This window comes from Pelobates fuscus, chromosome 12, assembly GCF_036172605.1.
Source record: "Pelobates fuscus isolate aPelFus1 chromosome 12, aPelFus1.pri, whole genome shotgun sequence".
NCBI classification, from domain to species: domain Eukaryota; kingdom Metazoa; phylum Chordata; class Amphibia; order Anura; family Pelobatidae; genus Pelobates; species Pelobates fuscus.
The window spans coordinates 140,484,404-140,496,585 of NC_086328.1; the positions used below are offsets into that span (position 1 = coordinate 140,484,404).

The following is a 12,182-nucleotide window of genomic DNA, read 5'->3' on the forward strand; positions in this document are numbered from 1 at the left end:
TACTATCATACACTACCATCACTACTGCTACTGTGTCACCACTATCATACACTACCGTCACTACTGCTACTGTGTGACTACTATCATACACTACCGTCACTACTGCTACTGTGTCACTAGTATTATAAACTACCATCACTACTGCTACTGTGTCACTATTATCATACACTACCATCACTACTGCTACTGTGTCACTACTATCATACACTAACATCACTACTGCTACTGTGTCACTACTATCATACACTATCGTCACTACTGCTACTGTGTCACTACTATCATACACTACCATTACTACTGCTACTGTGTCACTATTATTATAAACTACCATCACTACTGCTACTGTGTCACTACTATCATACACTACCACTACTGTGTCACTACTATCATACACTATCGTCACTACTGCTACTGTGTCACTACTATCATAAACTACCATTACTACTGCTACTGTGTCACTAGTATTATAAACTACCATCACTACTGCTACTGTGTCACTATCATACACTACCATCACTACTGCTACTGTGTCACTACTATCATACACTAACATCACTACTGCTACTGTGTCACTACTATCATACACTACCGTCACTACTGCTACTGTGTCACTACTATCATACACTACCGTCACTACTGCTACTGTGTCACTACTATCATAAACTACCATTACTACTGCTACTGTGTCACTAGTATCATAAACTACCATTACTACTGCTACTGTGTCACTATCATACACTACCATCACTACTGCTACTGTGTCACTACTGTCATAAACTACCATCACTACTACTACTACTGTGTCACTACTATCATACACTACCATCACTACTGCTATTGTGTCACTACTATCATACACTACCGTCACTACTGCTACTGTGTCACTACTATCATAAACTACCATTACTACTGCTACTGTGTCACTACTATCATAAACTACCATTACTACTGCTACTGTGTCACTAGTATTATAAACTGCCATCACTACTGCTACTGTGTCACTATTATCATACACTACCATCACTACTGCTACTGTGTCACTACTATCATACACCAACATCACTACTGCTACTACTGTGTCACTACTATCATACACTACCGTCACTACTGCTACTGTGTCACTACTATCATACACTACCATTACTACTGCTACTGTGTCACTATTATTATAAACTACCATCACTACTGCTACTGTGTCACTATTATCATACACTACCATCACTACTGCTACTGTGTCACTACTATCATACACTACCATCATACACTACCATCACTACTGCTACTGTGTCACTACTATCATACACTACCGTCACGACTGCTACTGTGTCACTACTATCATAAACTACCATTACTACTGCTACTGTGTCACTAGTATCATAAACTACCTTTACTACTGCTACTGTGTCACTACTATCATACACTACCATCACTACTGCTACTGTGTCACTACTGTCATAAACTACCATCACCACTACTACTGTGTCACTACTATCATACACTACCATCACTACTGCTATTGTGTCACTACTATCATACACTACCGTCACTACTGCTACTGTGTCACTAGTGCCATACATTATACTTCTGACACACAGAATTTATTATCATCATTTAGGCCATGTGTTCTAGGCTTCTAGCATTATAGGGGCAAACCGGACTCCTGATCCCAAATATGCCATAGAGGATGCACACAGAAAGTGTCAACATTTGGAGCTAATTACCTCTGTCACTTCAGAACGAGATGCTTCTTCATCCTCTTCTTCCTCCACCCTCTGATCTGGAACCCTTGCATCATCACTCGCTTGTTCTCCTGATTCTCTAGTTCCCTGAGGTTCCACACCCTCCATGGTCCTGGGCTCCTCATTCTCATCGGTGGGCACCTGACATGCCCCTCGCAGCTTTCTCTGCTCCAATCTTTGAGACCAGTCACTAAAGCCTTCATCTTCATCGTTCTCCCAGGGACCAGACGGTTTTAATGACGCACTGCAAATAGGGGTAGAGGCAACAGAGTAACTTCAAATGTATTATTATTTTGATAAAAGACATATTAAAGGATTATATTTTAATAGTTTCACTTATAATTGATTTAAAATGGATGCTATAAAATATATACACTCCTTATCCTATAAAAGGAAGCTTGGGGGGGGGAGTAGGAGGAGGAGTTTAGGGGACACTTAATTTGTTCAATTGTGGCGCCAGCATGTGCTCTATACTGTGTAAAAAATAATAATAAAAAAAATAAATAAAAAAAACACTGAAACATATTTCATAAGCTCTGTATTGCATACCACGGCCTCATAAAATGTTTATATTTAAACTAACAAAACAAAGTAATGAAAAAAATTAAATCTGGAAAAACGGCGCCTGAGAGGGCATATGATAACATTATACAAATATATTCGGGGCCAGTACAAACCATTATCTGGAAATCTATTCATAAACAGGGCTATACATAGGACACGAGGTCACACATTTAGGCTGGAAGAAAGGAGATTTTATCGAAGGCAAAGAAAAGGTTTTTTTTTTTTACAGTAAAAGCAGTAAGGATATGGAATTCTCTGCCTGAAGAGGTGGTTTTATCAGAGTCACTACATATGTTTAACCTGCAATTTGATGAATACTTTCAAAAACATAACATACAGAGATATCATTTCTAATTAGTGGGGTAATAGCTGCTTGATCCAAGGAGACATCGGACTGCTATTTTGGGGACAAGAAGGAATTTTTTCCCTAGTTTGTTGCAAAATTGGAAGCGCTTCAGACTGGGTTTTTTTGCCTTCTTTTGGATCAACAGCAAAAACATATGTGAGGAAGGCTGAACTTGATGGACGCCAGTCTGTTTTCAGCTATGTAACTATGTAACGTTTGCTTTTTAAGGTTACACTGCCTTTGTGTTTCTTGTTTCACTTATATTAGGTGTCTTATATTGTCTTTCACAAAGTATTCAATTTTTCAGTGCATGTCTTACTAAAACATGGTAAGAGTTTAGAAATGTTTGATACATGTGATGTTTTATAAATGTTCTGCTGGTACATGATAAAACAAGTTCTATATGAGCAAAGGCCAGGAACATGGTAGATAACTGTGCTGAGGACACTTACTTTGAGGCAGTGAATGTTAATGAAGAAGGAAGCGCACAAGCATGAGAAGAATGGAGATCAGAATAAAATATGGTAGATCTAAATTTGGTCTAATGTGATCCTGGTCCCACGAACGTGTTAGACCGTGTTATTACCCGTGTCTAGCCCAGATTGGCGGCCCTATATTCTGTGTTAACGGCGTAAAGTTCTTATATCATGCCCCATGAAAATGCTCACAATAGGCTTTTACCCTCTGATATTAAAAAAGCCTAATTCATGTTTTAATTATTTAAATGTTAATTATATTATGCTAAAGAAAAGGTCAGAGTAAATTGCGACCGGTGCAAAGGACACAGTTTATTACAGGGGTGGCCAGGAATTAAACCATGATGACTGGTACAGCTACAAAGACGTTTTAGTTCTGCAATGGCTGGAGATCAACCTTTTGGCCACCCTTGGTTTATAACAATCATTAACAGGGAGCCAACAGAGCGAGACACTCAGCCCCAGGAATACAAACACATAGTTCTTATATATTAGGATAGGCAAACATCAGAATAACGGAATCTGTCCATCTTAACCAGTCTTTCATTCGATACAATCAGCATTCTGTATACAATATCTGTGACAAACGCTCTTTTACTCGGATGTTTGCCACAAACTCCTGGAGGAGTGTGGAAGCTGGCCTCCTGCCCACAGACTATGGTCCAGGTCAGAGACACCATTCGGGAGTTAGTAGCTTTCCCTCAGGCCCCCTGGTTCGGCACTTTCCCTTCATGCGAATGGAACCAAACGCTGGCTCTCTAGCGGCCGTTCACATGAACAAAACCCACCGACCACTATGGAGCGAATTTCAGCATTATGCCTTTGTAGGTCTCCGGTCACCTCAACGGCACTTTGTCGCGAATGTTATGGAACAGTTTTCGGCATGAGGTGACCGTGCGGTTCCCGGACAACTTGGTCCGGGATTTTGAACCACTTTGCTAACCGCCAGGGGGGGGCGCTTTTTGGAGGGAAGGTGCCTGAGACTAAGGGGAGCAAACACTACCTGAGAGCCAGGTGGAGCACCCATATTGCGGCCGCAGGAGCTCCCAAAAGTTGACCGGAAAAAGCACCAAACGCCCGGGAACTATTTTGGGCATAGTGTGGTCGGTCAGCACTTTAACATGGTGGTGTTTCCTCTACACTGCATGTATCTGAGCGCTTTTTTGAGAACTTGGGTGCTCAGATCAGGGCTGTCTGGGGATGTATAATATGTGGGTTTATTATATGTTTTTATGATGTTTTGGGGTATTTTTAGGTTTACCTTTCTGTTCCCGGGAGATAATTAGCTTACCAGTCTTTAATGCAATTATCTCCCAGGCACATAGACATTTGTATTGTTTGGAGACCCCAGAAACAGCTGGGGGCTTTGTATAACTTGGCCATAATAAAGCAGTTACACTCAGTCTGGGCTAGTGTTTGGGTGGGTCAGCTATACTCTCTGCAATCACTTGAAGCTGTACCCAGGACCCTGTTTCAGGGTGGGAAGTGATGGAGAGACCCCAGTCAAGCTGCAATGGCTAGGGGCTGAAGCACTCCTTTGTCCCAGAGGAGAGCTAGGAAGCAAGCTTGATGGAGGTACCCAGTTAGGGTGCCAGGTGGTCCGTCACAATATCTCTCTTTAATAATGATCAAATAGAGCAACAATATTCAATAGTATTCATTAGGGTCTCCTCCATCTCATGAAGTGTATTTCTACAGCCTATAATTTTATGGTTCATATAATGAGTGAGGAGCGGGGAGAGTGTGAGTGATGAGCGGGGAGAATGTGAGTGAGGAACATGGAGAGTGTGAGTGAGTACCCAAACGTTGCACACTCACTGGTTATCGGTGAAGGTTTCCTCAGACAGGTTTTCTTCGGATGGCTCGTCGCCTCCTGTCTGTTGTTGCCTTTCTCGCTCCCTCCGGCGACGCTCTCTTGCTGCTTCCTCCTCGTCCTCCACACTCCACTGAGTGGTTAGTCTGTGGGGCAGACAGAAACACTTAATGAATCATACAGAGTGTGAGTGACAGTGTCCCAGCGCTTGGTGTATATTCTGCACATATTACATAAATAAACTCCCTCTGGGGGGCAGTATAAATATCGGGACTATGATGAATAGTAAAATACACAAAATGACAGACCTGTAAAACAATGGAGTGAGCTGGATTTGTAACACCACGCCGCACCCTGTGATGACATCAACTGAAAGTTTCACCCCATCAGCTGCTGCCCCTGAAGCCATCACATCCAACTTTCCCCTGCTACCTCTTGTCTCAAATCCCCACTGTATCCTTTAGACTGTTAGCTCACGGGCCATCTAGCTGAGCACGTTGTATAAAAGAGCTTCAATGGCTAGTTATCAGCCCATGGGCAGGGCCCTCTCTACCTCTTGTATTTGTCTGTGTATATTGTACAGCGCTGCGGAATCTGTTGGCGCTTTATAAATACCAGTAATAAATAAATCCAGTTAATCCACATATGTTCTCTTTATTCAATCGTCTTTCAATCGTCTTTCCCCTGTCTGCTAGAGCCATGCCAACTTGGGGAATAAGTGAAATTTGTGGGATAGTGGCACAGGAATCACAAAACAGGGCTGCCCCACCAGATCCAGGGCTATTGGGAGCAATGGAGAATATTTGTGGCTGGATAAGTGTTGTAAACATTAGAATAAAATTGGTAAACCATGCAATGGGTAAAACAGGCTTCAGACAACTCATCTGCCAACTCACAACAACTAGCATTCAGCTGAGGAAATATCGAGAAACAGCATGCAATGACAGGTAGGGGTTTATAATACACTGACAGGTAGGGGTTTATAATACACTGACAGGTAGGGGTTTATAATACACTGACAGGTAGGGGTTTATAATACACTGACAGGTAGGGGTTTATAATACACTGACAGGTAGGGGTTTATAATACACTGACAGGTAGGGGGTTATAATACACTGACAGGTAGGGGGTTATAATACACTGACAGGTAGCTGGTTATAATACACTGATAGGTAAGGGTTTATAATACACTGACAGGTAGCTGGTTATAATACACTGACAGGTAGCTGGTTATAATACACTGACAGATAGGGGTTTATAATACACTGACAGATAGGGGTTTATAATACACTGACAGATAGGGGTTTATAATACACTGAAAGGTAGCTGGTTATAATACACTGACAGGTAGCTGGTTATAATACACTGACAGATAGGGGTTTATAATACACTGACAGATAGGGGTTTATAATAATACACTGACAGGTAGCCAGTTATAATACACCGATAGGTAGGGGTGTATATAGTGACAGATAGCTGTGTATAGTGACAGATAGCTGTGTATAGTGACAGATAGCTGTGTATAGTGACAGATAGCGGTGTATAATGACAGATAGCTGTGTATAGTGACAGATAGCTGTGTATAGTGACAGATAGCTGTGTATAGTGACAGATAGCTGTGTAGTGTGTTAGATAGCCGTGTAGTGTGTTAGATAGCCGTGTAGTGTGTTAGATAGCCGTGTAGTGTGTTAGATAGCCGTGTATAGTGACAGATAGCTGTGTTGTGTTAGATAGCTGTGTTGTGTTAGCTGTGTAGTGTTAGATAGCTGTGTATAGTGACAGATAGCTGTGTTGTGCTAGATAGCTGTGTATAGTGTTAGTTAGCTGTATTCGGCCCCTTACAGTTGTGTGTTAAACATTGTATCCATGTATTGCACAATGTCAGCTGGATACAGAGTATAGTATTTCCGCCCAGTATTAACAGATGTTTTGAAGAGTTTTTTCCATCAGTTTGTGTATCTCCAATAGTAACTATTTCCAGTCACATAATAGTAAATATCACTGTGGAAAATTACCAAAATACTGGGCTTGGGAATTGCTTCCAGTCCAATTAATGTGATTAGTGATCAGACCCCATCAGAACGACTTGTACTGGGCCAGTCGACTTGGATTCACGGCTCTATCAATGTATATGTGGTATACACGGCTCTATCAATGTATATGTGGTATACACGGCTCTATCAATGTATATGTGGTATACACGGCTCTATCAATGTATATGTGGTATACACGGCTCTATCAATGTATATGTGGTATACACGGCTCTATCAATGTATATGTGGTATACACGGCTCTATCAATGTATATGTGGTATACACGGCTCTATCAATGTATATGTGGTATACACGGCTCTATCAATGTATATGTGGTATACACGGCTCTATCAATGTATATGTTTGCTGTGTGGTAGGATGTACATGGTGATGTCTAAACGTTGTGGTATACACGGCTGTATCATAGTTAGTTACATAGCTGAAAAGAGACTGGCGTCCATCAAGTTCAGCCTTCCTCACATATGTTTGTTTTTGCTGTTGGTCCAAAATAAGGCAAAAAACCCAGTCTGAAGCGCTTCCAATTTTGCAACAAACTAAGAAAATTCCTTCTTGACCCCAAAATAGCAGTCAGATGTATCCTTGGATCAAGCAGCTATTAGCCCACTAATTAGAAATTGTATCCCTGTATGTTATGTTTTTAGTATTTATCCAATTGCAGTTTAAACATCTGTATGGACTCTGCTAAAACCACCTCTTCAGGCAGAGAATTCCATATCCTTATTGCTCTTACTGTAAAAAAAACCTTTTCTTTGCCTTAGATAAAATCTCCTTTCTTCCAGCCTAAATGTGTGATCTCGTGTCCTATGTATAGCCCTGTTTATGAATAGATTTCCACACAATGGTTTGTACTGGCCCTGAATATATTTGTACAATGTTATTCTGAGGCGCCGTTTTTCCAAACTAAAGAGATTTAAATTTTTTAACCTTTCTTCGTAACTAAAATGCTCCATTCCTTTGATCAATTTTGTAGCTCGTCTCTGCACTTTTTCTAGTGCCATGATATCTCTCTTTAGAACAGGTGCCCAAAATTGCACAGCATATTCAAGGTGTGGTTGCATATTGCTACCTAATTTGTTGTCTATAACAATTCCCAAATCCTTCTCGTGTGTGGTTATCCCTAATTCACTACCATTTAGGGATAACAATGTCAATGTATATGTTTGCTGTTTGGTATGATGTACACGGTGAAGACTGTATGTTGTGGTTTACACAGCTGTATCAATGTATATGTTTGCGGTGTGGTATGATGTACACGGTGATGTCTAAACGTTGTGGTATACACAGCTGTATTTTGGCCGTGTGAATGCCAGAGGACTGGGCGTGAGAATGCGATTACAGCTGGGCAGTAGCGGTTACATTAACTATTGTGTCCCCATTCTCTCCCACGAATGTGTGACTTATAGCCCCATACTAGCCCTTACATGGCTTGCTCCAGCTAATTTTGGCCATACCACTAGGGTGTCTAATCTTGTTTATTAATATAATGATATCATTGCTTGGCACTCCAAGTTTGAGCTGACCCATTCTTTTTTATTTCATATTTTTAAAGAAAGATAAAAAATAGGTTAAAAGAAAATTAACAAATAAAACCGTTACATCTGAAGTTCCTGAATGTGCTATACACTCCTACACTCTCTGCTCAGCCCAGGAAGTGACACAGCAAATCAGGACGCTCAGATACATTTCTAAGCCGCTTTACGGGGTTCTAGACGTTTATCAATTGGATAAAGCAGCCATCTGCACTCTCTCATATTCCAGTCATAAGTGTATAGGAGCTGTGCCCTCTCCACCTACTGTTCCTGTAGGTACTGTGGCAGGTATCATTGTTTACCCATTGTACAGGGCTGTGGAATATGTTTGTGTTCTGTGGTATAATAATAATAATAATAAAAACATATTCTTGGTGTGAAGGAATACACCATCACGTTCGGCTATTTTTGTTCGTCTGGACTCCTGTCCTAGTTTTATTTTGTTTATTGTGTTTGGTTCCCGAGCCGAAACCACCCCAGAGACCCATTAGAACGTGGAACATTATGTATCTGCACGAAAACCGCAAAGGAAATAATTAAAAGAATGCTCCACTGGGTGGCCGCCATTTCATACATGTGAACGCATGTGGTTGGAACAATGGATGGCGGCCATCTTGTCTCCCGAAACGCTAGCAGGGGGACGTGGTCGTAGAGTGCCTGGAAATCTTTTTGGCCAGGCACTCCCGCGAACACCGGTCACCATGGACCTACAGCCCGTTCCAGTTCACCTGGACGAACGGCGTTCGGGAGGTACAGACTACTGAACACGGGGAGCATTCTACACAAACCAGCTTTCCTCTACCTTATGTGGTTTTCATACAAAACCCCACGAGCGGAGACCGGCTCTTGTCACAATTTCCATGGAACTGTTTTGGGCTTCTACCTTGTGGCAGGCCTGTCAGATTTTCCCCACGATGGTGATTCCACAATACCATACGGATCTGGGTGATTTTTTTTATACAGTATTCGCCCAGATCCAGGGTATCCGGGGATATGACTAATGTGGGGTTTCCATGTACTTTTGGGGGTACAGTTTTATTAAGATGTTACTGTACTGTAAGATAATGTAATTACTGGCTGTGCTGTACAAGTTCCCTCTCAGGTCCTCTTGAGAGATGCCCTTGCTGTTAATTTAAAAAAAAAACCTTGCATGAGGTTTCTGCATAAATTGCCGAGTGTGGCTCTCAATAAACCAATCTTTTACTAGCATTAAGTCTTGGCTCATGTGTGGAGGGTTATGCTACATCAGTGATATTGCGCCTGTGGCAATTATTTGCTGTTTCTATTGGAAAAAGGGTATCTGTGGCGGTGGTACCTTGGAAGTTCGCCACATTTGGCTATTAAATACCATCTGGCATGTGACCCCTTCCCTGTGTATGAAAAGAAGAATGGACCAATTTTAATAAGATTATATAAATTGTGCATTGGCAGTCCAAAAGACTAAGCATAATAGAGATTCCTTAAATGGTGCAGGCGGATCTTAAACTTTTTAAAAGAATGAACAGCAGTGACCGGGGATACGGGGGAGGTGAAATACTCTGCAGTGACTGGGGATACAGGAGAGGTGAAATACTCTGCAGTGACTGGGGATACAGGGGAGGTGAAATACTCTGCAGTGACTGGGGATACAGGGGAGGTGAAATACTCTGCAGTGACTGGGGATACAGGGGAGGTGAAATACTCTGCAGTGACCGGGGATACAGGGGAGGTGAAATACTCTGCAGTGACTGGGGATACAGGGGAGGTGAAATACTCTGCAGTGACTGGGAATACAGGGGAGGTGAAATACTCTGCAGTGACTGGGAATACAGGGGAGGTGAAATACTCTGCAGTGACTGGGGATACAGGGGAGGTGAAATACTCTGCAGTGACCGGGAATACAGGGGAGGTGAAATACTCTGCAGTGACCGGGGATATGGGGGAGGTGAAATACTCTGCAGTGACCGGGAATACAGGGGAGGTGAAATACTCTGCAGTGACCGGGGATATAGGGGAGGTGAAATACTCTGCAGTGACCGGGGATATAGGGGAGGTGAAATACTCTGCAGTGACCGGGGATACAAGTATACAAGATACAAATAGCAAGACAGGATGCTCTGCATCCACAGTTTCTACGGTTACAAAATAAGTCTATATTATGACCGTGGGAGGACTTACAAGGGGAAGGGGATGAGATGGAGTAAGGATGAGTGTCAGTGCTCTGCAGACACAGAAGGATGATTCATTATCTTCTCTCAGGGGCGTAAAGAATAACTTGAGAGGGAGAGCTGACACGTAATCACTTCTCATGCTAAGCACTAGGAATATTACAATACTCAGCGTTGTACACTCACTGTACCTGGGCAGCAATGTTGGACTGTCTACCATGATGCATTAGGAAAAACAAATCCCCAAACGGTTAGCCATCAATGTGCTATTATTATATTATTATTTATATAGCGCCAGCAAATTCCGTAGCGCTGTACAATGCTATACACTACTGCACCAATCTCAACACACTATACAGACACTGTGCGCAACCCTGGGGAGGCTGACTAGTGTGGAATCCAGTCAGTATGACATGCCGCCTTACCCTGTGTTCAGATATTTAATGACGTTTAATGTGTTACTGGTATTCCTCCGTTAGATCTACCCCACTATTAACCCATATGTACATATAATTTGGATCACAATCAAGTAAGTGAAGCTTCCCGCCATTGCACCCCAAAACAAAACCCCCCAATCTTATTATATCAAGAGTAATTTTCTTCATTCCATTCCCCTTTAAACGCGCAGGGATGAGAGCACAAGGCTGTGCACGGTGACTACGGATCTGATACTTTATTTATTAGAGGTTCACTATAAGTTACTATTTTTTATTTTATTATTATTTTTAAATATAAAAAATCTCATATATAAAAAAAAGGCAAATTATGAAAATATTTTCATAATATTAAATCATTTGAGAAGTTTCTGGAATAAGCGGCCTTGGGTCTCGCAATCGGAACACAGAGCCCGGTTCACTAACTAGTAACTGGCTATGGGTAAACTAGCCATCACAGTATGGCTGCTGGCCACTTACAGCGCAGTACTGCTCACCTGGAAGAGATTAGACTCAGGGGTTCTCAACCCAGTCCTCAAGGACCCCCAAACTGTCCAGGATTTAGGATTACCCTGCTGTGTCTAATGTGTTTTTTTTTTTTGGGGGGGGGGGGGGGGCAAACACTTTAGACACAACTGGGTAATCCCTAAATCCTGGACTGGTAGGGGGTCCTTGAGGACTGGGTTGAGAACCCTTGGATTAGAGGAACTGCTCTTGATGTCACTTACACTCAATGAAAGATATGCTTTCACACCACTAAATGGGCATCTGCCTATTTAACGAAATATCTATTTTTATTTGACTTTATTTTCCATTTTAAATGCAATATCTCAATATCTTTATTAAGTAAAACATAAAGGTTTGCTTTAACTCTATAGTTGCCATGTTGAGTCCTAGGGTACCAAAAGGGATCTTGTCTGTTTCCATAGGTTTCATAGTCTCAGCGGACAAAGCGGGCAGATTGCTTGTAGTGGCCCTTCTCATTGCTAAGAGCCCTAAGCCATATCCCTGGTTCCATGTGACAGTCACTAATGTCACCAGGACTTTGAAAACCAATAGAGGAGACTGTGAGCTCGTCCT

At 41.9% G+C, this 12,182-nt stretch overlaps 1 protein-coding gene across 2 annotated transcripts in view; it reads right to left on the reverse strand.

Annotated features, from left to right (window-relative positions):
• LSP1 (lymphocyte specific protein 1) overlaps positions 1-12,182 on the reverse strand; it is a 105,852-nt gene that overhangs the window by 42,474 nt on the left and 51,196 nt on the right. For both annotated transcript variants that reach the window (XM_063438351.1, XM_063438352.1), the window contains exons 2-3: positions 4,944-5,084; positions 1,722-1,983 (exon numbers count right to left, since the gene is read on the reverse strand). In XM_063438351.1, coding sequence (XP_063294421.1) covers positions 1,722-1,983; positions 4,944-5,084 — 403 coding nt within the window. The remainder of the gene's footprint in view (positions 1-1,721; positions 1,984-4,943; positions 5,085-12,182) is intronic.